The sequence below is a fragment of the Calypte anna genome, chromosome 24 (assembly GCF_003957555.1).
Source record: "Calypte anna isolate BGI_N300 chromosome 24, bCalAnn1_v1.p, whole genome shotgun sequence".
NCBI classification, from domain to species: domain Eukaryota; kingdom Metazoa; phylum Chordata; class Aves; order Apodiformes; family Trochilidae; genus Calypte; species Calypte anna.
The window spans coordinates 4,801,457-4,828,146 of NC_044269.1; the positions used below are offsets into that span (position 1 = coordinate 4,801,457).

At 45.4% G+C, this 26,690-nt stretch overlaps 1 protein-coding gene across 1 annotated transcript in view; it reads right to left on the reverse strand.

The window, feature by feature from the left end:
* Nucleotides 1-2,098: 2,098 nt before the first annotated feature.
* Nucleotides 2,099-26,690, reverse strand: part of POU2AF1 (POU class 2 homeobox associating factor 1) — a 31,392-nt gene continuing 6,800 nt past the window's right edge. Inside the window, exons 2-12 of the mRNA XM_030464800.1 lie at nt 14,360-14,490; nt 13,661-13,703; nt 13,300-13,571; nt 12,025-12,296; nt 8,732-8,837; nt 7,934-8,080; nt 7,278-7,329; nt 6,417-6,583; nt 5,702-5,818; nt 2,564-2,728; nt 2,099-2,170 (exon numbers count right to left, since the gene is read on the reverse strand). Of these exons, the coding sequence (XP_030320660.1) occupies nt 2,099-2,170; nt 2,564-2,728; nt 5,702-5,818; nt 6,417-6,583; nt 7,278-7,329; nt 7,934-8,080; nt 8,732-8,837; nt 12,025-12,296; nt 13,300-13,571; nt 13,661-13,664 (1,374 nt within the window). The 5' untranslated portion in view covers nt 13,665-13,703; nt 14,360-14,490. The remainder of the gene's footprint in view (nt 2,171-2,563; nt 2,729-5,701; nt 5,819-6,416; nt 6,584-7,277; nt 7,330-7,933; nt 8,081-8,731; nt 8,838-12,024; nt 12,297-13,299; nt 13,572-13,660; nt 13,704-14,359; nt 14,491-26,690) is intronic.

The following is a 26,690-nucleotide window of genomic DNA, read 5'->3' on the forward strand; positions in this document are numbered from 1 at the left end:
TTCCATGAGCAGGGAGGCAGCAGCCTCCATCCCCTCCTGGATCCATCCAAAGGAAATCTGAGCATCCTGCTGGCTTCAGGGCAGGTCCCTAATGCAGAGCTTTGGGAAGCTGAACACAGATGTGCCCTTACACAGACCAAATCCTTCCTGGCTCAGTCCTGGGAAGCCTCTGCAAAGCTCACCCAGCAACTTGGAGTAACATAACACAGCTTTGCCAGGGTGGAACTCTGAATACAGCCACATCCATGCCTCCCCAGACAGACACTTCCCCAGATATTCTGGAGGCTGTGTTGTTTCCAGGCTGCTCTGCATTAAGCACCCAACAGCAGGCAGATCAAAGAATGAAGAGAGAAGCCACTCTACAGAACAACTCAGGGATTTTTTTTTTCATTTGTTGCAAAAAGACTTCTGTCACCTCACAGACATTTAGAGACAGCAAAAAGCTTTTATGTTTTCCTTACTGCACCACATGCCACACGATGATCATCTTCTTGCAGTTTTCTTGCTAGCAACCTCAAGAAACTGGGATTTTATTGAACATGTTGTCTTGACACACAGTATTAGCAGTCACCACTCAATTCCAGGGTTGTTGTAACATCCCTTCAAAGTAAGACAGCACATGCTTTTGCTGGCCTATGCCCAGATGCATGCAAATTTATGCAAACACATGCAAATTCATCTGCTTTTTTGTCAGAGGATGTTGGCAGGTTTGTGGATACAATGCAGTGAGAAGCAATAGCAGAACAGGAGAGAGGAGGGCTGAGAAACTGGAGATTTCTTCACTTCTCAAGAGCATTTGTAGAAGTCTGGTAAACAGTTGTTTAAACAGTTTAACTCTGCAAGACTGACAAGAAACCCTCATCCCATTGAGTCTGTGGGGGATCAAGGAAGTTACTTCAGTGATTTAAGGTGTCTGCCCTTCAACTTATTGTTCAGTCTGGTTAGAAAAAAAAAAAAGAACAAAACAAAACACTGAGAAATCAGCGAACTAGAATTCAGGATGTGTGCTGAAGATGAGACACCTTCTGTGGCAGGGCTATTAAACCATGGGTTTCACACTCTTCAGGCATCTGCTTCCAATCCTCTTGAGCCACTGGTGCCAGATGATTGCACAGCAATTCACAAATCATTTCACAGAAAGAATAATCCACTAAAACAACCCCTGAGAGGAGAGCACTTGCCACATTGCCCTGTGACCCTGCTGTGTACAGGGGCACACGAGTCAAGGGTTTTTTCCCCTGTCCATGCCCAAAAGCTGATGAAAACCTAAAGCTAAAGGAGCTTCTGCCTCCTGCCAGGCATCAGCTCAGGTTATACTTTGCTGGAAACTTGGATTGAATCAGATGTCTCCAAGAGGAGCCACACAAAGCTGTACTTGCCATGTGCTTGCTCCTACAAGCCCCAGATTTCTGTATGGAGCTGGGGTGAGGAGCTGCTTCAGCTTTCTTCCAGAAAGTGCCAAGAACTGGGGTAGCAGCAGCTTGCAGGAACTCTTGGAGCTCTTGGGTTCAGACATCTGTTCTTCACTCAGGTGAAATACATCCACAGGTGACTCCTCAGGCTGGTTTGTCCTCTCCCATCCAGTGTTGTCCCTCCCCCCAGCTTCTTGCATTTGCAGGAGGAACAGAGGTAACTGCACATCACACAGGATTCAGCATTTCAACCAGTACCTCTGGACAGGATCCCACAAAAGACCCATTTTAAGCATGTCTTAGAGCACTATTTCTCAGCCTTTTATAGCCAAACTACCAGCTTGGGTTCCATCACCACCACGGGGTTCAGTGGCCAACCAAACCAAAGGTTGGCTGCACATTTGCTTATTCCTGTAACAGCCATTTCCTTTGCTTCTCTCCTTGCTTGCAAGCAATGTCTGAGGTTTATTAGTATTTTTTTTAACAAAATAAAGTTCTCAACCATCTGAAAGCTCATCCTCTAGTATCTTATGTATTACTCATGGTCCACAGGTTGTTAAACACTGTCTTCCCACCTGGTTTAAAGACTTTAGGAGCAGGGACATGTTGGTTTGCCATCCTCAAGCTTGGACGTCTTGGGCAATCAGCAAGCAGAAGTTGAAGCCATTTCAGGAACTGCAGACACCCTAGGACCTGGCATTTCGGTGACAGGAAACGAATGCAGATCCAACTTTCCCTTTTTTCAGCAGGTGCCTAACCTGCCAAGAAAAATGGAGATGTTCATAAGTTACCCTCTGAAACTCTGCATGCCACCCCCCCAGTCCATCCCTACACTTACACACATGTAAATATGTAACCAAGCACACATATAAACTGAGCTCCAGGAGCCTTTCCATACCCAGAGGCATGAAACCCAATATTCCCTGGAGATTTTTTGCCATTATGGGAGAACTACAGGTTGCTTCTTCCCCATATGTTTTGGGAGTACCTCCCAGCACTTGCTCTGTGCTCCTTGATCACAGATTTACTGGAGTGGGGAAGCCCCAAGCCTGCACCCACTCAAGCTCAGCCCCACATCCCCTTTTTTGTCCTCACTGGCAAGGACAGAAGCAGTGCTGTGCCCAGATGTGCCAGATGTGCAGAGGATGTACCTGATCCCCAGCTTTTCCAGGAGGAGCCATGTGGACTGGCTGATCGTTGTCGAAGTTTCGGATGCTGGGGTCTGCCCCGTGGTCAAGGAGCAACTGGATGATTTCTCTCTGGTTCTTCTCCTGAGGCAATGCAGCTGCCATGTGCAGAGCTGTGTTGCCATGTGCCTAATGCAGTGGAAGAAATAGAAAAAGATGAAAAAAAAAACCCCAAAACAAACCCAACAAAAAACCCAACACAAGATAAATATCCTGATAAGCTGTGCCAGTTACTCTGAATTGTCCTGGAAATGGAGACTTGTGAAATGAGAGCTGAAGGAGCCTCACATCATTGCTTCCAAGGAGAAGAGAAGGTATCTTTGCTCTGTTTCCCCCATGTATGGCTGCTCATGCAGAAGAGCTGAGGACTGAGGTTTTTCTTGCTGATAAAGCACTACAAACCAGGGGGTTTTGATGCTTTGGGCACAGCTAACAAAGAGTCCTGTATCAGCAACACTCCTGATCATTCTGCAACTCCCTGTGCCCTCACTGAGCACAGACCCCAGGAGATGTTTGAAAAAGAGAAGGATAAAGGCAAGGTAACATGCAGAAGAAACAAAAGGAATGATTTCATTGGAAAACACTGAAGTCAGTCTAAGGGACACAAACCCCATTAAAAGCTGTGCTTCCCATCACACCTGAGCTATGCAAGGATCAACAACAGCAGACCTGCTTTGGCTCTGCACATCTTCATCACCTCTTTCTCCATCACCTGCAAGTGCAGAAAAGCTGCAGAGAGACCTTGGCACAAGTGGAAGCCAGGCTCAGGAGGTGTGGGTTATGGCTCAGACAAATCTTTGGGATATCAGGAATCTTTGAGCCCTCCCTGGTCGCCAAACTCCTAGCACTGAAAAGAGGTTTTTGGAAACTGTCCCAGTGGTCCAGCTGAGCCAGAAACCCAGCAGCCTCTGGCTCTGAGTGACTTTATGAACCAAATCCTGCCTTGGCTCACAAAATAAATGATGCCAGGCTCCAAACCTGGCCCCTTCCCCGAGGCAGAGCTTTGTCTTTATTCTCATGGCAGAGTCCTGAGGTCAGGAGCTACTTTAAGGATGTATTGACTCCAGGTTTTCCTGGATGTGGTTTGCCCAGGAAGGATGCACAGAACCTGCTGGGAATCCACCGGGGGGCGCCGGACGGAGCCGCAAAGCTCCGGTCCCGCCAGACCGTGTCCGAATCCCTGCCCCTGCCCAGTCAGCTGTGACTGCAAACGCTGTTAAATGAGAAAAACCTGACCGGCAAAATGCACGAAGCAAGGTATTTTTAGTGTGCCAGAAGGCTCACTGAGGCAGCTGTGCATTTTTAATTTTTATTTTTTATTTTTTTCCACTCAGAAACGAGCACCCATTTATCCCCAGCACGGGATGGTTGGGTACAAACTGCAGTGTGTGTCCCTCCTGCAATTGCTAAAAGGCAGAAATACGATTTTCAGGTCTTATTGACCACTGAGTCACATAAGGGACATCGAAGCACTAAACAAAACTTGAAAATCTTAACAGCTATTCTCAGACAAGGCTTTTTTTTTTTTTTTACAAGCCCTGAACAAGCTGATCCTTGTCAATTTTATCATCCCAGAGAGACAAGTAACAAGCTCTTTATAGGACTTCTCATTAAAAAGGAAACATCTGCATTTGTTTGCTGCATCTTTATGGCAGAGCACTTGATAAAACCTCCAAATCCAGGCATGGGGCTAAGAAAACACAACACTCAGACAGTGTCTTGGATCTTCCCTTGGCTATAACAGGGTCCACGGTTCAGAACAGCAGGATGTGGAATCCTCCAGGTGAAAAACACCTCAAAGGCCTCAGTGTTTTCCCACTGACTTAATAGATTTTCCAAATCCACAAAGAAATGGGTTTGGAATGAATCAGAGTAAGCAGTGAGCCAGAGAAGCCAAACCATGGGCTGTAGTGTCCCTGATTTCTTGTCATCTTCATGCTTGGAAGAGCTAAAAGGCAGGATGGGTGTCAGACAAGTTTGCCACCATATTCTCACTGTCCCAGACAGCTCACAACAAAACTGAAGACTCCAGGTGATCTTATCAAGAGTGGGAAGCTCTCACAGGGCTGTGATCAAGAGACACAACTGCAGACTCCAGGGACAAGCTAGCACCTGCCCCGTGGGTCTTAAAAGATACAGAAAGAATGTAGTGAAAAGGCAGCATAAGGCTCTCCACTGTGAAGAAAGACAGCCACTTGGTGTTATTACCCACAAATGCAAAGCAAAACAATGTTTGTCCCAGTTCCACATAATTATGCAGTGGAAAAAACAAAAACAAATTAAAAACAAAATGATGTTGCCCAGCATCTGCTCCCCAGGTGGGCAACTGAGTTGGCAGAATACATTCAGCTCCTTCCTGATGAACACAAACATGTGGATGCTCTGGGGGGCTGAAATTAAAGGCTGATGCTCTGACCCTCTCAGAACAGGGAGCAGCAGCCTTGTCCTTCCCTCCTTCTCTCCTTTCCTGCAGAAGCCCCCAAAATCCCCCACTTGAGAGGCAGCTGGTGCAGGGCCTGAGCTCAGGGTGATGGAGCAGATCAACATCTGAGCTGAGGCAGAGGAATGTCAGGATTTTTGTTTAGGAGGCTGGGTGAAGCTGATACCTCTGCAAGATAGTGTCACTGCTTGGTATCTGCCCAGAGGTGAAGTATGGGGCAGCAAGGGGCTGGGTGACACAACAGCAGCACTGGGAAGGTTTCTGGCTTGCTTTATACACCCTGGCAATGGCTGTGCCCCCAGAAACCAGCAAAAACACAGCCAGAAGACCTGCAAACAACATTTAAGGCACTCACCAACTCCTTTAAATGAAGTGGGAGCTCTAAATGAGGAGGATGGAATGTTTGGCAGGAGAGATTACTTGACACAGGGCTGCCCTAAGCAGCTGGAAAATGTGGTTTCAGGTTAGGGAAAAAAAAAAAAAGCTTCAGATTCATAAACTGTTGCTCTTTCCCTTCAGATATCTGTTGGAATGGAATAACTGGTTTCTGGAAGAGCCCACAGATCTCCCAACACCTCTGTCTGCTCTGCAGCACAGCTCGTGGCATCTCCTCTGCCTGGGGATGTGTACATAAATCCTCCCCGTGCATGGCCTGGACTCACCTTGCTGTTCACAAAGTCCTTGGACTTGAAAGCATTCAGTTCCAAGAAGTATCTGAGCAGGGAGATATTTCCATCCTGGACTGTATAATGAAGGACTGTTTTGTTGCTTTTCACATCCTATTAAAAAAAAAACAAACCAACAAACAGAAAAATCAAACAAAACAAGAGATGTTCTGCTGAACAACCTGAAAATATTACCTTAATTCATCCATGGAAAGAATCATAGAATCACAGAATGGGCTGGGTTGGAAGGGACCTCAGAGCTCATCAAGTCCAACCCTTGATCCACTCCCCCTGTGGTTCCCAGCCCATGGCACTCAGTGCCACATCCAGGCTCTTTGGAAAGATCTCCAGACACGGAGAATCCACTACTTCCCTGGGCAGCCCATTCCAATGCCTGATCACCCTCTCCAGAAAGAAATTCTTTCTCATCTCCAACCTAAACCTCCCCTGGCACAACTTGAGACCCTGCCCTCTTGTCTTGCTGAGAGTTGCCTGGGAAAAGAGCCCAACCCCCCCCTGGCTCCAACCTCCTTTCAGGGAGTTGCAGAGAGTGAAAAGTCCCAAAGGCAGCAATTAACTCTGCAACCAAGCATGTGAAAGGGGAACTGGCTTCATCCTTCTGTCAGCACTTAATTCCTTCTCCAATTCTCCCTCTGGAGCACAGCACAAGAGCCCAACAAACCCCCTGTGGATATCTGAGCCCATCCCTTACCCGGCTGTAGATGGAGGCTCCTGTCTGCACCAGGAGGTGGATGCAGGACTCCAGCTCTTCCCTCTGGTGCTGCAGATTTTCCTGCTGCTCTTCTGTCAGCACCTGGAACCCCTGCTCCCTGAGCAGGGCATTGTGAGCCAGCACAGCACAGTGCAGAGGGGTATGTCCTGCAAAACCAAGGGTGGGAGGGAGAGAACACCAGTCCCAGGGAAGATCCTGATGCACAGAGAGGCAGTGAGGGCTGAGAGCTTGTGTGTCCCTGATGGAGCAGCAGTATGAAACACCAGCTGGCAGCAAAGTCTGCTGGCTTTTTTGGGTTTTTAAATTGGTTGGAAACAGAAGTGCTGACTCCTGGTCTGACCTCTGCTGTCAGAGTGGTTCCAAAGAACCACTATCACCATACTATTAGTATTAGTATGGTGATACTAACACCATAGTATCACAATACTATTAGTATGGTGATAGGTACTTTAGAAATATAAATATAAATATAAATATAAATATAAATATAAATATAAATATAAATATAAATATAAAGTCCCTGCTCCTGTCCTCTGCTCCCTTCCCCACTCCAGAGGTACCACAGTGGTTGTATAGAACCTCCATGGGCCACTCCAGCATCTGTTCAGTTCCAAAAGTGCAGTGAATCCCCACTGAATTATTGGAACCACTGAATTATCAGAACCACTGAACCACTGAATCCTGTGGTGTGTGCAGCAGCACTGCTCCCCCAGGCAGCTTCTGAGGCCACCATGGGCTCCTGGCACAGCACCAGACACCAGGGAGCATCAGTCAATGAAACAGCCAAGAGACTTTTTTTGAGTTCTAGGATACCACTATAAAATATTTCTACAGTTTTACCTTCAAAATCCTTCATTTCTAAGTCAAGAGGGAAACCTAGAGACAGTATAACCTAGGAGCAAGAGAGAAACAGAAAACATTAGTTCAGCAGAATACTGTCCCAGCCAAAATCAGTCAGAACCAACAAAATTTAAACCCAACCAGGCAGGTAATTCTCATTTAACTACAGACTAAGCTCTGGTTTGACTCTGCACTGCAGTGATGTGAATCTATTTCCCCACAGGGACACCCAGGGTTACCCAAGATGATCATGTTCCCTGGTTTCCCAAACCCCACCTAACTCCAGCATACTACTAGATTTTCAGTTCAGAACAGCAAAATGAAGGCAATTCCCCAACCTGAGTGTCCTAGCATCCTCACTGTCACCCTGGAGCAAAGGCACCAGTAACACCAGTAACACCAGTCCTTATTTATTCCAGGTTACTCTTGACAGGAGAGCTGGGATCTGCAGGAAGGATTTTTTCCCCCTGCTAAAGCCATTTCCCCTGTAGCAAGGAGCATCTGGAGAGCTCAAACAGGGACAGGCTGGGAAGTCTCTTCCTCACACAATGGGACTTCAGTCAGTCTGCAGTGCTTACTGACACCTTAACTGATTAGACACTTATTTAATTGGGACTTCACTGTGGGTTCATCTCAATCCAGAGGAGTTTTCCTACCTGGAGAACTTGGGCATAGCCATAAGTTGCAGCAAGATGTAAAGCTGAGTGCCCTTTGTTGTCCACAGCATTGACATCTGCTCCTGCCTGGATCAGGTCCCAGACAATTGCTGCCTGCCTGGCAGTGACAGCCACCAGCAGAGGAGTCTGGAAACAGCAGCACAGGGGATAAAATGTGAGAGTCCAGCCAGCATAAAGTGAGGAACAGGGAAAGACAGTCCGGATCTAGAACCCCAAGGGAAAAAAAGACAGGACACTTTATATCACAAAACTTGATACTAAGCCATGCATTTGGTACAAGAATTTCCTTGTTACATCTGTATAATTTGAGTTCTATGTCTCAATTTCATCCCTAGAATCCCAAGGAGTCTGGTTCATAAAAAAAAAAACCTCACAGGGCAGATTTTGAATCCTACATATTGGGACTCCTGGTGTCAGGAGACAGGGACATTTCCCAGCTCCTGCTGAACACCCCCTGGTGTCCTTTGGCTCTAATCAGGATGACAGCTCCAATCCAGCATTTCTGGGACACTGCACATCAGGTGCAGCACTCGTGCACATAAAACCTTCAGCCTCAGAGACTACTGCAACCACACACCTATTTTTCCAAACCCAGAAAAAGCTCCTTCTCATTCCACTGATTTTAGGGTCCTGCACCCAAGCGAGGCACAGCCATGCCCGAGGCCTCCTTTGCAGCAACAGAAAGACAGAGCTGGATTCCCTGGCTTGCTCTCAGCCATGGAAAGCCCCTGCCCATCCCAACCACCCCTGTCTGGAGGAGAAAGTGGCCGGGGTTACCTTTCCTCTGTGTTCCTTGGCATCCAGTCTCCGCAGCACTTTCATGCGCTCTGCAGCTGCCAGTGCATAGGCCCTCATACCTTTAGCTGCATAAAGATGTAGAATTCTAAGACAGTAAATAAAGACACTGATCACTGCTTGGCCACGAACCCCCCCTTGGGAGAAAACAGTTTTACACAGCCATTTGGAGGGATTTATACCCCGTGTTCCACAGAACTATGCCACAAGCCCTAAGGGACTTGACCTCGAAAGCATCCACTCCCATGGAAAGAGCTTCCCCCCCTCAAAATACCTTCAGCTTTCAAGGGCCCTCAGCACTCCTGAGCTCTGACAGGATGTCTCCCTTCCACTTCAGCACTTGCTTTCAGGTGAGATGCACCCCTGTGCTGGGACGTATCCAAGTCCTCTACAAACCCTGGTGCTGGGGCCCAGAGCACGATGCTGTAACCCCCACTTGTTGGGGTGATATGGCCCTGGATGCACTGGTGATGCCTCAGCACCCAGGGGAGCACAGCCCCTTCTAAAGAGTGTCTTGGTAAGCAGTCTGCTAAGCTCTCCTTCTTTGCCAAAACTACCACTGAGAAGGACAAAGTCCTTATCTGGAGCATAAACCAAAGAGGTGTCACAACTCACAGCAGTTTTGGGTCTGCTGGTGACATAAAATCAGAATTTCTCAGTCTGGAAAAAACCTTCAGGATCGCTGAGTCCAACCTCATCCTAACCCTGTCACCCTATTTCTGATAAACCCATCACTAAACCATGGCCCCAAGCACCACATGGCCCTTAGCAAAGGGGTGAACCCTTCACTTGCTTGCCCAGCTCTCTGGCTGGAGCTAAGGAGGATTTCAGAGCCCTTGGCCACTTCCATTCCCTCAGATCCTGCTGGGAAGGGTGCTGTGCACACAGAGGTAGCTTTACAATTCCAGAACACCCTGATCTGCTGGGAGGTTGGAACTGGATGATCTTAAAGGTCCCTTCCAACCCTGAAAATTCCATGATTCTCTGATCCTAAAAACATCCCTACCAGTCCCTGGGTTTGCTTTGCTGCAGACAGCACCATTTTGACCCTTTTTAGTCAGAAGGCAGTGGGTAGTTGCTTCTTCCCTTGGGTAATTTTGTGCCCCAGAGCCAGAGCTGGCAACTTCAGGAGGTGGAAATGCAGCTTTCAGGGTTTTATATCAGATTTTCAGCCAAGCTCAGCATTAGCTGTGGCTGCTCACCCACACATCCCCAGGGGTGGCAACTGAGGATAACACTGATGGAACTTAACCTCTGAGCTCCAGGAGTGCCTCCAGGCCTTATTTAGATCATTTAGATCATCCTTAATGTGCAAAATTAGCTGAAAGACTGAGAGCTAATCTGGGCTTCTAGTCTGTACAAGTGTTATTGAACTGATTGATTGCTAAACCAATGCTGGGTTACCCTTTTGCATAGGAAATAAAACACTCCAGGCATGTGAAAGGTACTGTAGATCTTTATTGAAAAAGATTTTGTCTTTTTCTGACCAGAACAACCCAGAAAGAAATTCTGAAACAGTTCATTGTTGGTTTATAGTCACACACAGAATTTACATACAATGGAGTGAAAGAAATTTAAAAGCAATCTTAGCAACTACAGGCTTGATTCCCAACTGCATTACCCCAGTTTTACCTCCTGGTTAAGGATGTCTTAGTCCTTATAAAACTGGAGTAAGCAGTGGTGAAGTAAGCTCCTTCTAATTAATTTCTTTGCTGGGTTTTTCTGCAAATGCAAGCCCCTAATTTCAATGCACCTCAACTAATGCTATTTCCAAAGAACCTTGTGGTCACTTGCATCATCTGTTGCTTATGGCTGCCAGATTCATCAATATCAAATTACAAAACATGCTTTGAAAGTCCTCAAGACTTTCAACCTGAGCTTGGAAACCTCACTCAGGAATAAAAGGTCAGCTGAAATATTGCTTGGGTGGCAACTAGAATGCTGGACACCAGATAATAAACAGTGCAAAAAAGGATTTAGCAGTCACTCTTGCAAATAAGAAAATCACCTGGATAAAAGGACCCTGGGCTTTAGAAAGCAGAAAAACCCAGAGAAATTGTGTTCACCAACCAAGAGTCTCTTGTTAAGAAAACAATAAACAGAGTTAGAAGGGGGTTTATCTCCTGCAAATCTATTTACAGTTCTCTCCTGCAAATATATTGAGTTGCATCAGAGGAAAAAGGAAAGCTCCTCATTCTCCAGGAAAGCAAATCAGAAAGCTATGAAGAAAACGTGTGTCCCTTTAGGCCTGGGAGATTGCAGCACAGAGGAACTTTGCATAGGAAGGCACAGGAGAGGTTCCCTGGCTCAGCACAACATCACTGACTTCACACTCAAGTGCTACAGAACAAGTCCAAGTCCTGCCAGGAATGCCCAGAACTCCTTCTTAGGTGGGAGCCCAGATTTTGGAAATTTGTCTTGCAAATTGTAGGGCCATGTCTTGCAATCCTGACTTGGGCAAAACTCCTGGTGACTCCCAGGATCTGTCCCTTGGTAGCAGATGCAGCATTCCCAGCTAGCCACAAAACCAGCCCCTGTCTCAAAGATGGGTGTTTTGGATACCCAAACCCAGGCTGCTTTGTGTTGCTGTCTGACAGCACTGCTGTTTAGTTCAGCTGTACTGACTTTGTTTGTCTCCAGACTAATGCACCTATCTACACCAGTAAAGCAAAGTTACATTTTCTGTTTTCCTAATTTCCAAAGGAGCAGCTCAATTTAGGAAAAAAAATGTCAAATTAGGTCCCCAAATGTGTTCTAGTGGACAAGATCAGGTAGAGGGCAAACACAGACAGACACACAAGAGCTCATCTCCTCTGAGCTCTGGCAAGCAGCCCTATTGAACCAGCTCCTGCCAATATTTAGCTCCTCCAGCTCCTCCCTAAGTGCTACAGCTGCCCATGCACTATAGGATGGCAATTTGAGACCATACCCTGTACCTGAGGATGAAAGCCACCTGGTGCTGATGCTGAGCACAAGAACTATGCAGTAAGTACCAAAAGCCTGCCTGGGAGAGGTAGCAGGGTCTGTCAGAGCAGAGAAACCTTGTGCTGGGCACCAGGACAAAGCAAGCTTCACACGAGACACAAGTGCAAGAGGTGAACACCAACACCACAACTCAATTCCCCCCACCCCAACACTCCCCATGCCCCAGCCTGCTTTTCCTCTGTACTCAAAACTCACTGTGGTGGCAGGTGGAGTGTTGAGTAGGTGAGGATGAGGCCCCCAAATGTGCAACTTAAAGCCCCTCAACAGAGAGAGCATGGTTTAAAACATACGTATCATTGTCTTCATCTTCCAGGAGCAGCTTCTCGATGGGCAGGGTGCCGATGACTCTTCTGGCATCCTCCAGCTCCTGGGGGGCTGGTTCAGGGATGGAGACTGGCAAGGGCACAAACTGTGGCCCAGAAAGGGTGGGAGAAGCTGGCTGGTACTGCAGAGTTGGGGCTGGGAGTGCAGAGAGGGGCTGTGCCCATGGAAAGTACGGGAGAGGTGGCTGCTGATCCATCCCCTCCAGCTGGGGCACTGCTGCAGGGGTGCTGCTTCTGGGCTGGCAGGAAAAAAGGAGAGAAATTAAACAAAATTCAACAGCTGACACAAAAAAACCACAAAGTAAGGATGCTCAGTCTCACCTGTTAACATCCATTTTCCTGGGTAAAGTGGTACACTGGGTGTTATCCCCAGGTGCTTGCTGCCAGTAGCTCACACTCAGGCCAAGTTCCCTTCAGCTTTCTGTGCCCACTCCCCCCCTGACTGCAAGCCCAGGAGAGTCACAGTCTGGGCTGAAAACTGCCACCTCTGACAGCCTGTCCTGCAAGCTGAATGCATGGGCACAACTTTGCTGCCACGGGGCTGCAGGCAGCTGAATCTGCCCACTGCAAACCTGAAGCTTCAGCCCTTCCTCAGCAGTGAAGGGCAGAGGGCAGAGGCATTGCCCTTTGCTGCTTTGCTGTCTGAGCTCAGGCAGCTGAACTGAAACACTCAAAGTGCTTGAATTTACTAGAAATAGAACTCTCTGTCCTTTCCTAAGGAAGAGCAAATCATCTGGACTGAGCCAAGCAGATTTTGTTCAGCCTGAAACCAAACATTCTGCTATGTTTCAGTGCTATTTTGGCACCCATTTTTAATTGCAATATTGGAGTATATTGCAATTTTGTTTTTTAATTAACCTTTATCTGTTAGGGCTTGGAATTAGAGAGTGAAGAATCCCTTGGGTACTGCTCAGATCTCTGCTGGGACTGTGTCCTAGGCACTTGTTCAGACAACAGCATTTATTAAGCATCATGTGCACCCACTCAGTGAACTGCTTTAATTGTGCTTCCTCAAATACTCCAAACCCAAGCTGAAGAGCAGCTCCTCAAGCTGGAAAACTGCAGCTTTTTGTCCTGCAATATCCAGCACAGTGCAGACAGGGGCAGTGCCATGCATGCAAAGACAGACATTATAGCAATTAAATAAATTATACTCATTACATCCAGCTCTCCCCACGGCTCTCACTAGGAGGAGGTGGGGAATTTGCTGTCAGCCAGACCCAGGTATATTCTTTTACTTACTGCAAAATTGGTGATCAGTGGTTGAGAGGTGTAAGTCAGAACAGATGAAGGTCCCACCAGTGTGTAACTGGGACACACTGGCTGAACATACATATCTGCTGTGTAAGGACAGCTGCCTGCCTCGTGGGACACATAATCAGGGTAAGTGGTCCACTGGGTTAAAGGCTGCAAGGATGTGGGAGAGGGCTGGGAGATCCAGCCAGAGCAGAGAGCTCCTTCATCTGTGACAGGCAAAGCAGGGGCAGCAACATCCATCTCCAGGCAAGGCTGGCCTGAAAAAACAGGAGAAAATTAAAGCCCAGGTTCAGCACAGCCTCCCCTTCAGCAGGGCTGGCAAAGAGAAAAGTCAGGGAAACATTACCCATTGGTGAATAGGAAGGAAGTGATTGATGGGGCAAAACAACCTGGAAGAGAGAAGGAAAAAAATCCAGAGATGAAAACCATAAGCATTAAATTCCATTCCCTCTGAGCAGCACTGAGGGACAGAGCCCATCAGCTCTTACCAGCTGGTTACCAGCTGCTGATTTCATCTCAGTGCCTCAATGTACAGGGCCAGGAGACCTGAGCCTGTCAGCTGGGACACAAAAGCCCAGCCCTGGCCTTGGACCCAGTGTCTCTTCAGCTCAGAGATGGTGTTAGACAGTATTTAACCCCTGTGTGGCAGGGGGATGTCCTCATCAGCAAGGAGGGAGTCAATTATTTGCTTCCCCATGGGAGGACAGGCTGCTGAGGACAGCCAAGCCCTGCAGGATCACTTGCTGTGCTCCTGAACAAGCTGCTCAACTTCTGAGCCATTTTCCATTCCCAGGAGTCAGATCCTGCCACCTGCAAAGCACTTCACCCTTTCCATGGCACCAAAGGGATCCCATTCCCAGGGTATCCCAAGTGCTCTTCAGCTAAAGACACATTTCATGGCACCTCCAAGTAACTGGGGGCTGCAGTGCCTTCAAAAGACTTCAGAAATGAGATTTTTTTTCCTGGCCAGAGTATTGCCAGCAGGTACAAAGGAAATCATTCAGCTGAGGAGGACTTTCCAGCCTGTATTTGCCTTTTCTCTCACCGCTGTAGCAGCTGGGGGGGCACTGGCATTCTGCAGGTTTCCCCTTTTCCTTTTCAAAAGCTCCTTCACTGGCTCTTTGACACGGACACCTTGGTAGGGCCGGGGCTGAGGCTGCTGCTCGGGAGAAGAAGCTGGAAAAAACAAATTAAAAAATTAAAAAGAAAAAAAAAAAGAAGGGAAGGAAGGGAAGGAAGGGAAGGAAGAGAAGGAAGGAAAGGAAAAAGAAGGAAAAGAAGGAATGAAAAGAAGGAAGGAAAAGAAGGAAGAAAAAGAAGGAAGGAAAAGAAGGAAGGAAAAGAAGGAAGGAAAGGAAGGAAGGAAAGGAAAGAAAGGAAGGAAAGGAAGAAAACAGAATGAAAGAAAGAAAAAGAAGGATGAAGGAAAGAAAGAAAGAAAGAATGAAAGAAAAAAGAAAAGAAAGAATGGACAAAAGAAAGACAAAAAGCATGAAAGAAAGGACGAAACAACGGGAAAAAGAATGAATGAAAGGAAAAAGAATGAAAGAAAGAAAAAAAGAAAGAAAACAAAAGAAAGGAAAACAGGAGTAAAGAAAGAAAAAAAGGACGAAAATGAAAGGAAAAAAGAAAGAAGAAAAAGACAAAAGGAAGAAAAAAAGGACAAAAAAAGATCAAAAAAACCAAAAGAAAAAAGAAAGGATGAAAGAAAGGAAGAAAGAAAGAAAAAAAGGACAAAAGAAAATAAGAAAGGATGATAGAAAGTACGAAAGGAAGAAAAAAAGGATGAAAGAAAAAAATTAGAAAGTATGAAAGAAAGAACGAAAGAAAAACAGAAAGGAAGAAAGAGGGAAGAGGGAAGAGGGAAGAGGGAAGAGGGAAGAGGGAAGAGGGAAGAGGGAAGAGGGAAGAGGGAAGAGGGAAGAGGGAAGAGGGAAGAGGAAAGAGGAAAGAGGAAAGAGGAAAGAGGAAAGAGGAAAGAGGAAAGAGGAAAGAGGAAAGAGGAAAGAGGAAAGAGGAAAGAGGAAAGAGGAAAGAGGAAAGAGGAAAGAGGAAAGAGGAAAGAGGAAAGAGGAAAGAGGAAAGAGGAAAGAGGAAAGAGGAAAGGAAGTGATGTTTAATTCGCTTTCCTGCCATTTCCACAGAGCTGTTCTGGTCCATGTGGCTGCAGTCTGGACTCACAAACATTTCCTTCCCTACTTAATGATGTGTTTTGAGCCAGATGTGACACCTCCCCCCCTTTGCTGCTGGGATGCTGTGATCCCACAGGACAACCTGACCTGAAATAAGAAGTCTTGCAGCTCCTTCCAGTTGTAGAACAGCCACAGCAGAACCAGGAAAAGATGATTTTATTTTATTTTTGTGAAAGATCATTTGTTCCTAACTCAGACCTGGGATGGTCTGGAAGGCAGAGGTGGTGGTTTGCCTGCAGCACCTGCAGGGGCTTTTGTCCTGTGAGTCACAGGGTGTCATGAATGACTTCTGGTGAAGAAGTGGGCATTTGTGAAAGCCAAGAGCAAGGCAGAAGGATTGCTGCTGTTACACAGAGGATAATATTCCATCCCTCAAACATGCTGGTATTATTATTATTTTACATTATGTGTTTGGAAGCAACTGATAGCAGAAGGACAGATATCAAAGTTCAAGGAGGCCCAATATCTGGAAAGTCACTGGGAGCAGCAGTGCCTCCCCACCCCTTCGTGCTGCACTTTGGGGTGTAAACATGCCAACTGATCATTTCCTTCTCTAAGGTTTGTGACTGGCCTTTGGTTTTATGAAGTACAGGGGGACATCCAGCACGAATCTTAAATTTAAAATGGTGTTCTACCCATAAAACAAGAGGAATCATTTTACCAGCATCTTCATTACTGATCATCTCTACCAGTTACATGCATAATAATCACACTCAGATGTTGCTGTTACACCTCTAGGGGAAAAAAACCCCTGAGTCTAACTACAGACACTGTAAGTCAGCCTCAACAAATACATAAAGGAATAAAGATTTTTGCTTTACTTTCTTTTTAAAAACCAAAATACTTCATTCCTTTCAACCCTGCTCTACCATGAACTCCTTCTGACTCACTACAAACCATTTTCCCAGGGAACCTTGATCCCTTATCAAGACTTCTGGTACCAGGCAGCACTACACTTATGGATTGAGCTGCTGGCTTTGTTACCATTATGTGTGTTAAAGAAATAAATAAAATAAATATAAAATATAGAGCAAGTATAAAATATGAAATAAATATAATAAAATACTGTAAGATAATAGCTGAAGAAAAGATGTTTTTTCATGCTTTGTCTGATCTACCTTTGCTCTCTGTGGGCATTCTTTGTGGGAATTTAAATTGGGTTACCTGCATTCTCAGGAAGCCCTTGGCTTTGGAAATGCAGTTTACAAAGAGAATTAAGTCCACTTTAATTCTGCATCCAAGCATCCAGAAGAACTTCTAATGCAGTTCACATTTTGGGTTTTGAATTTAATTGGTATTAATTATTATTGCAAACAATACATGGTGCTCAAAACCTCTTCCTCTTGGCCAGCATCTTATCCCCGAGCCATCACACTGATTTCAAAGGGGCTCCTTGCAGAATTAGGGGGGGAAGGATGGTAGTTTCTGGCTCCAGGTTTGGGGGATGGGAAAGGAGAAATTTACTGTAAAAGCTGACAAATATACCTATTCAGTTTCCGGTGTTTGCAGAGTAACCAAAAGGGAAAAAGAAGAAAAAAACACAAAACAACAAACCCCAAAGCCTGCAGAACATATTTCGGTTCCCCCAAGATGACCTCCAGAAATAAAAATAATGCTAGCACAGCTGCTTTCCCACTGCTCAAGTGTGTACCAGGCCTGAGCACCAGAGATGAACCACAGCAAAGCTGCTTTTGGGTTCAGTGCAAAGTTCCTCATAAAGCAAAAGAAACACAAGCGTTAAAAAAATAAAAGCATTTTGCAGAATAATGACAATTTAAACAATTCTTGTAAAAGGAGTCCCTGGTTTTAGTGCTCTCCAACTCCTTATGCCAGGGATTGTCTTAAAAACCCATGAAGCTGCCTGGGACCAAGTTTCACTCGTATTTTTAAGTCATAATCTGCAAATGCTCCAAAGTCCCCGTGCTCAGATTCCACCCAAGCAAATAACTGGCACTGGATTTGGATTTGCAATCTGAAGTTAAAGCAGTAGGAAGCATCAGAAGGCAAGGAAGAGGAGAAGGAACCCAATCCAGCCAGGAGGAAGCTTTGCAGTGGTTTCTGTGTGTAAATACCCCTGAGCTCATTGCAAAGCTTTTTGTCCCTAGCCCCATGGGCTGTGTTTGCACTCAGGCTCCTTTCAGCAACCTTATCACTGACTGCTTTTGTTGGATGCTGACAAAAGCCTAGCACAGACCTTGAAGGCTTCTGAATAATATTTCAAAGTGGCTGGATAACTGAGCAGCTAACGAAAAGCTATCAAATGCAGCAGCTCCAAGTATCAAGTGACAACAGAAGAAAGCCCAGACTGATGTTCTGTTCCAGACTGCTCTGATTCCAGTCTGAAAGTGTCCAGACTGCAGAGACAAGCTTGGAGGCTGCCAGCTGCAGTGGACTCTGGATGAAGATTTGACAACTCCATTAGTGTTGCTCCTGAAGCTGCAGGAACATCTTCACAAGACCCCTTCTTGCCCAAGGTGAGCAAAACACTCATGTGTTGGGTGGGAATCCTATAAACCCTGGCCTTTAGTTGTTTGTGCTTCGGAGAACCTCACTGGGAGGTATCCACAGCAGCAGTCAACACTATCCCACTTTTGCCTGATTATTATCCCCAGATTTCTGGCAGTATGATGTCTATTGGCAGATAAACTCTTTTTAAAGAACACTGCTTCTTCCTAACACCCATGAAATGCTGCTCAGAGTTAAAGCTCAGGCCAGGAGAGCACACCAAGACATGGCCAGACAACTAAACCAAGCAACTTCAAAATGCATCTCCCTCTACATTTTTATTTAACCATTGCTGCAACTGGAGGGCAGATAATGGCAAAGCAGCTGCTGGAAGACACAAGTATTGAAGTGTGTCAAGTTTCAGGTCACTAAACTTCCTGTTAGCACTTCTCACACACATCAACTGCAGATCAGCTTAAAGCTTTTGGAAACCCCTGGAAAGGAGGATCTGCAGTCCTCAGGCTGCCAGACTCCCCTTGAAAACTTGGTTTACAAATGTACACAAGCAGGAGAAAACCAGCCCTTATTCCTTTTGGTTTTCTGGTGTTTGTACTGCTCTTACCTGCCTGCCAATCCCCTCTGTGGTATTTGGGTAGTGCTGTCCAAGATCCCAGAGAGCAATGTGACAGGGAGTGACTCAGGAACAAGGTTCTGCATTTCAACTTCATCTCTGGCCCTCAGCATTCTGCAGGGTGTGTCCCTTTTTCACCTGCTCTGACTGATCACTCCAACTTGAAAGACTCTGCAGTGATTCCATCTGCAGCTCAAGCCCTTGGAAACACAGGTTATTTCTACCAAGATCCATCTCAGTGAGTTGGGTCGGTGGTAACAAGGCTTGGTGGCCCCAGGTCCTTGATACCCAGCTGAGTATGGACCTGAGTAACAACACAAACCTGACCAACACCTTCCCTGGCTGGCCCTGAGCATGAATAACCTGCCATGCTCTGCTCAGCCACAAAACCATACGTACAGCACTGCCAAAAAACCCATGAAACAACTCCCAGAATGTTTCTCTGGATTCCATTTGGCTACTGCTTGCTCCTTTACCTTACCACCAGCCCTTCCATCAAACATATGGCTCCAGGCCCCAGGATTACATGGCAAAGCCCATCTGAAGGACTGAACATGTTTGTGCACCTGATACATACCAAATCTCCTTTGAAGTGTCACTATTCTTTTTTTGTAGACAACCCTGACAAGGAAAACTGGACTGGAGTGGATTATCATCTGTCCTGTTTGTCACACTCTGGGTGGGTATTTCAACAAAGATTTAGCTAAATGCAAAGCTCTAAGCAAACATCTGGGCAGAGAATCTGCTCCACAGTAAACAGAAGAGCTCAGAGCATGAGCAAAAGAGCTGAGTGATGGTTCATTGCTCAGCATGAGGAAATGAACTCAGGAGGGTTCTGAGCATAATTAAATCAATAGACTAAAGATTTCACTTGCTTACCAACAACCCAGAGCAGCATTTGAGCAGGTCTCTTTCTGCTCTCCTACATGGCACTGTAACTACCAAAGGGAAGGACATGGAATAGTTTGACAGAAGGATATTTCTGAATTTTACCCTGTATTTTTCATTTCAGGCATTCAGAATGAAATTAACCTTGGATCCTAGCAGATCCATGTGCCCTTGTACCCTGCCTGCTTTGTTCTTGGAGGCATGGAGTGCTTTTCACTACCCTCCTTTTAAATAAATTAAATAAATCACACCTCCAGATGATCCCAGTGAGAGCCCTGTGCACACCCTGCACTCTGTGCTGCAGACTGGCACAAGAAATGTCAACTTTGTATTTTTCCACATGGACAGAAACAAAATCAAGGGGAGATCTGAAGCCATTTGGGAAACAACCTGAGAGGCTGGCTGGTAATCCCTGCTGCTTGGTTATTCTAACAACAATAAAGAGCTTCCAAGTGCCAAACAGGGGTAGGATGCACTGGGCATAGAGCAGGGGGGGCTACTAAAAGTTATCTCCTTCAGAAGAAGAGAACCCTTCAGCAAAGGGGAAGCTGAGATAGACAGAAAGTGTCTAAACCAGAAGTCTCACCCGCATGTCCTGATTCCTCCCAGCCCATAATACTCTTTCCATTTTAGTAATGCAAGCTTTCCACTTAATTGCTTATGTGGTCATTTGCAGAGCACGACACCTGCTTTGTAAAGCATGGATGGGCTCAACTTTCAGACTATCCATCTTTCCCAGTGGGGTTTTACCAAAATTAAAACTCACAAGGTGCAGCATATTGCAGTTTCACCTCTCAGTCTCATTATCTGATACTTTCAGAAAGGCTGCAGAGAGCCCCACATCTGTTGTGGGCAGAAAAGGGTTTATTCTCTTCAAAAGAATTTGGGAAGAAGTTTTCAGAGGTGTAAACTCACATCTCTCACTTGCATGGGAACTCAAGCAGTCAGTGGAACAGCTGAAGAGCTGAATCCTGCCCTGTCTGCAGAATTCCTGTTGGATTGCAACAAGAGTTGAGTGTCCAAAGCCAAAATCATCACCTAAATGCAAACCTCCTGCAGAATCTCAGCCTGCTTGCATACCCTCTCACAACAGAAAACAGTTACATGAAAGATACAGTCATTTGGGCTTCAAAATCCAACATGAGGCAACTCTCTGCACGAAGTCGTGTAAAAGAAAAGTAGTTGGTGCTGCCCAGGAGCAATTTCCCATCCCTGAAGTGTCACTGAGCAGTTTTGCTTCCATTCAGCAGAATCCTGCCAAAAGCTGGGAAGCCCCAGCCTGATACTTTGCTCCTGCTGTGGGAGGGGATGGATTCAGGCTGAGACACTCTCTGGGCTCTTGCTGCCCTGCAGAAGCTCTGGGCCCTCCTCCTGCAAAGGACTGCACCGTGCCATGTCCCAGAGGGAACAATTCCCAGGGAGCAGGGTCAGCCAGGTGAGATCCTCTGGAGGACTGGGAAGTCCAAGTGCCACTGAAGCCTTTGGAACCTGGCACCTGAGCTGACCTGAGGAATCTACCCCCAGGCACACAGAGGGTGTCCAGTGGAACAAGTTGTTACACCCAAGCCATCAGCATCCCAGAGTCCTCCACCTGTCCCCCCTCAAGGCCAGAACACATAATTCAGTGCTGCAATGGTGCAGAACAGAAGCAGGGGCAATAGGATGACATTTCCATGCTGGGAAAAAGCAGCCTGCAATGACACAGCAGATGAAGGCAGCAAATGCCAACAGTGAGCACGGACTCAGCCAGGAGCCACCTCCAGGAATTTCCTCCCAGAGCCCTCTGTGTCTGGGTGAACATCAAGCCAAGCACCCTAGCACCATGCCCAGAATCAGAGGGAAGTCTGGCCATGTACTGCCTGGCTAAGCCACCCCTGGGAAGGGACTTCCACAGAAGCAAAGGTCAAACCAAGGCTGTGCTGGGTCCCACCCAGGCTCTCAGGACAGTCCTGGGGCATTGCTGTCACAGGAGATCCCAATCCTGAGTAGGGGCATGGAGGGACAGGGCTGATACCAGGATAGAGGTTTGCATCTCCTCTCATGCAGGTTTGTAATTCTGCATGAATTCCTTTGCACGTCAAGGAGAAAAATGCAAAGGAAAACCACCAGTTCAGCCACCAATTTTCTTCTACCTAAACTACCAGGTTTTTACTATCCTTTTGCCATTGCAGAAAAACAAAACAAAACAAAACAACACCCCAAAAACCATTAAGGACTTCTGAGATGGGAGATTAAATTCAAGATCTGAACCCATGTGATGGACACAGAACATTCCCACTGGATCTGAAACCAGCACAGGAGGGATACAAGGTGTGTGTTGCCACAGTGCTCCTGCTTCCTGCATGTAATTGTCAGGCAAATTGAACCATGATTGAATAAGCAGCCAGAGCCTCTTGCTAGAGGATGTTACAGTCTGCAATATAATTTCATAAATATACATTTGAGCCCCCAAAACATTCAACTGAAAAAAAAAAAAAACAAGGACAGGAGAAATGCATAACAGAGAAAACAGAATTAACTGCTAATAAGCTCAGAAAGGCACATGCAAAGCTCTGAGCAACATACAAGCTATTAGAGAGAGAAAATTAATATTAGTTCCATATGAGGTGAATCACTGGCAAGTGTTCAAGAAATGAATTTCTTCCATTCAGGTGTATTATTTCTGTATTATTCTAGGACACTGGAAGAGCAGGGTGAAACTGAGGGGATGGGAACAGAGTTGCAAAACTGAGCATCACCTACAGAGCCCTGGAGTGAGAATGAAAAGCTTGCAAGAAGCAAACACCTACCTGTGTTCTGCTCAGTAAACTATCAGAGCAAAGGTGGGCCAAGAGGAGTGGAATTCTCTTGAAAACAAGAAAACTGCTTTCCTGTAAAGTCATAACTGTATTGCCCTCAACTACTTTGTTCCTTACCTTTTTTTATTAGTTGTAAAAAAGTACATATAAAAAAAAAAAAAAAAGCACAGAAATAAGATTTCTCACAGGTTTCACTTTTAAGAAGGAAATTTTTCTGGTATGTAACCACTGTAACCTTTGATACAATACCTGCATCCTGTTATTGTTTTTATGAATCAGTCTTCCACTTGATTCATAGTGATGAATGACAACAAAGCAGCAGTGCTGCCCTGTGTTAATATCCCTGATGGAAAATCAGCATCATCCCTTAGCATCTTGCTCTCTTGAGCCATGTCTCTCTTCACAAGTATTGCCTCCCAGGCTATGCCAATGCTCACTTACTCATTACAACCCTCAGCTTTTTGTCCTAATTATGAAAAATAAATCAGAGCTCACTTACATTTTTGCCAGTGCATATTCTGTGGCAGGATGGAGGCTTTTTTTTCTCTCTGAAGGTAGCTTGGCTTTTTAATAGCACATGTGTGTTTGAGTCCTGGATGGGGAGGTGATAACTGACTGTCAGGATGTTTCTTTCAGCTTTTTAAAAGCCCCACGTTCCCACTGTGCCCTCTGATGTCATCACATCCTCCAACCACAACCAAGTCTGTATTTTCCCTTGCTCTGTGTTGCTCTTTGTGATGCTCACAGTTCCTCCAAGAGCTCTCTAGAAGACATCATGCCCAAAAAGGCACTGGGTATCACCAGAATTTATCTGAACAAACACCTGGAACCTGCCACTCACGGAGCTCTTACCACAGATTTCCAAACCAAGAGGTGCAGCAGGGATAAACATAAGGGTCTTTTAGTAAGAATTTGATATTCCCTGGCCCTAAGGATGGTCTTATTTCATGTTAGGGAGCATTTTGCTGCTTCAAATGACACAACTCTTGGCTCTGTAACCTTCAGCCTTACTGAACCAGCCACGTGCCCTGGCTGCCTGGCCCCTTCAGTGCACAGCACTCTTAAAATAAAAATAAAAACCTGTGTTTGCTCCTGCCTTATGAGAATACCTCAGCTCCCTGGGGCCACTAAATTTGAACTTATGAGGAAACACCTGTAAACACTTCAAGCCTCATTAAGTGAGGACGTCCCCCATTTAAAAACGAAACCCTTTTTTCTCTTTTGTTGTTATCAAAATACAACACTGGCAACTAAAGAAGAGATGGTTCTTCCAAAATAGCTTGCAAAGCCAAAGCAAGGCTGACAGAGACTTGCCATGGAGCTCAATTAAGTTCTTAGCATCAATAACAGGACCATTATGTCTTAACTATTCTCCCCAGGGCATGAATAGAACCTCTTGAACTTCTCAGCATTCCTTTCCTCTAAAAATCAGACTATTGTGATGAATTTTCACAAGTAACCCTGATTTAGGAGCTTCATTCCCAGAGAAATATTTGTTGGAGGTTGCACAGTGAGATTGGGATTATAGGATTCCTATCTTTCTGGTCAGTTTTTGATCACTCAATCACCATCACCCCAAAATCTGTTCTCACAAATTTCTCTTGCCATAAAAAGGATCTGATCAGTTCTTTGGCCATGATTCTATTAAAACAATTTCATCCTTTCAGGAATGCCTAACACCTCTCTCAGGAGCTGGTCCATTTTCTGAACCATTTTGCAACGTAGAGAGATGAATCAAACGGAGGTGAATGCTTAATTGCATTCCCTCCAGCTCAAAGATTTCTCACAAAAAACCCCAAACAAACAAAACAACCCAAAACACACAAAAAAACCAACCCAAAAATGCAAAACCCCGAAGAAGCAAACCCCAAAGTGAGGAAAGAAAGTAGGAATATGGATCTCCACGTTGCTGCCCTCCAAAGCAGCCCCCAGCTCCTCACTTCTCAGGCACCAGATGATTTTTTAGCCATATTTTGCATATCTGCAGTAATGCTGACAACCAGCCACACCACTCAGTACCTGCTGTGGAAATGCTTAGTAATAGCAGGCAGTGGTTTAGGTACCACTTCACAGATGGACAGGGAAGGAGAAGTCTGTCTCCTAGCCCAGTGGAGCCAGGTAAGTGGCAAAGACTTGGAAGCTGCTTCCAGTGGCTACACCAGAGCAGGAATCTGTGGCCTCTCACCAAACCAGTATCACATTTCTCCCTAAACTTAATTTTAAAAGCCTCTTAAATTTGTAGACTTAAGATAAATGTTTGCAATGCCACAGGAAAGCTCTCCCTGTCAAATTATTCTGGTCATACACGTAGAGTTACTCAGAGCTTTCAGCACAAAGCAATCTCAGGAATTAGTTGGAGAAGTTCCTAACATTTGGGTTGAGTCAGTGCATAATGTGTCAGGGAGTGTTCAGAACTTCAGAGTTTGCTTCTGGAAATGCCCAGGTTCTGACATCATGGACATCACAGGCATCATCTGGAGGGCAGAACTGTAAACCAAGCTTTTAGGCAGGTTTCTGCAAGAAACAAGATCTTATTTTTAAGGGTGAGAACACGTCTGTGGACATTTGTGCTCTGCAGAACAGGGGAAGCTCAGCCTAATATCTGTACACTCCAGGTCTTATGGATCTGGGAAGGCAGACTGCATAATACAAGAAATTAAATATAAAGGTTCATATTAAAAGAATCTACGTATGTGGATAACATCAAATCACTCAGGATTCAACTGTTTTAAAGGTCTCTGTATCAAAACTTTAAAAATATGAAACCAGGCAGAGCTTTGTTGTAATAAACATCATCTAAAATGGGGAAGTTGCAAAAATTGTCATGTTTTCCACAGATAAACCAGCCAGCACTATTCTGGTGACTGATAATCTTACATTTCCATATTTTAGACCCAGTTACTAGAGAAACTTCTGACGTATTACTGAAGAATTGCTCTCCCAAAAGTGACCTCACAGTTTCATGTTAAAATATAAAGGGGTGTGTGTGGAGAGCTTCATCTCCCTCCCACAGCTCCTTGATGTTATCTTATTTCCAGCACAGAAGTTGAGCTCATAAGTAATTTTCTTTCAAAAGGTGGAATAATCCCATTGGCAGATGCCCTTGGTGTTGGGTTTTGTTGTTGTTGTGGGGTGTGGGTTTTGGTTTTTTTTTTTAGCATGTCAATATTAGGACTTTAATCCTTCCATACAACACATGAAATGAGAATAAATAAATAGTAGTTTGAGATTTAAGCAAGCTTTGTGGTCTGCAAACACAAACGTTTACAATAACTAGACTAATAAATGGGTTTCTACCCCACAGGTTTCAATGGGTGTTTAAAAAGGTTCTCATCCTTCTCACCTAATCCATCAAGAGAGAAATCAGAGGAAATCAAAACTTAAGCCTCACCAGAGACAGACAATAAGATCTGGCACCTGACTGAAGAAAAGATCTGCTGTTTGGGATTACAGATCCTATAACCCAGGTGTTTATTTTGTAGTGTGGTGCTCTTGGTGTTCTCATCCTGCAGCACAGCCTGGGGTAGCTGAGAGGAGCCTCAGTGCTTTGCTTAGGGTCATATAAGAAATCAGATGGGAAGAGAGGCCAAACTTTTGGGGATGGCCTTGTGTACATAGGAGACTACTGGTAATCATGCCCTTGCTGAGCACTGCATCACTTTTTCTTTTTAATACTGTCATTAACACTGAAGCAAACACAGTACAATAAACCCAGACTGTTTTTTTTTTCTTCCCTCTCTTTCAAAAACTTTTGTGTGAGCCTCACACCTCCCATTTCACCCTCTGAAACAAGTTGTGATTCATAGCTCAGCTTTGATAAGGAACAAATGATGCAGCTGTCATACATGCTCAGCCCTAGAGACTAAGTAAATTACCACAGCCCTTGTGACTTCTTAGACAGTGAGGATCTGAACCTGGGACATTCCACATCCACTCCATATTACTACATCTATTTTTTTACACAAAGAAATGTCCCATACTGAGCAGGTCTAACATTAGCCACAAAGGACAACATGAAATCCTTCAGAACTTCTACACACAGATGCTTAAATGAAGCTATTGCCCAGTGTTCTCAAGAGAGTTCTGAGTTCTAGAGTAGAAAGAAAGTAAAAAAAACCCCAACACAAGCCAGCAGTATTTCACACACTGAGACTATGTCTGCACTTAGATGAGAGCTTCCTGTGAACAAGCACTTGTGTTTTCTAACACATTAAGCTCTAGAATTGACCTTTCCAGGATTTCTTTGCACTCTTTAGAAGACCATCCTGGCTGCCCCTGAGCTCAAAAATGTGATTGGGTTTATACCCCTTAAACCACCAACAAACAAACAAACAAAAAACCCCCAAATAAACCCCAACCCCACCCCAACACATTTCAAAGCTAAATCTGTAAGCTGTTTGAAGTGGTCACACACACAGACAC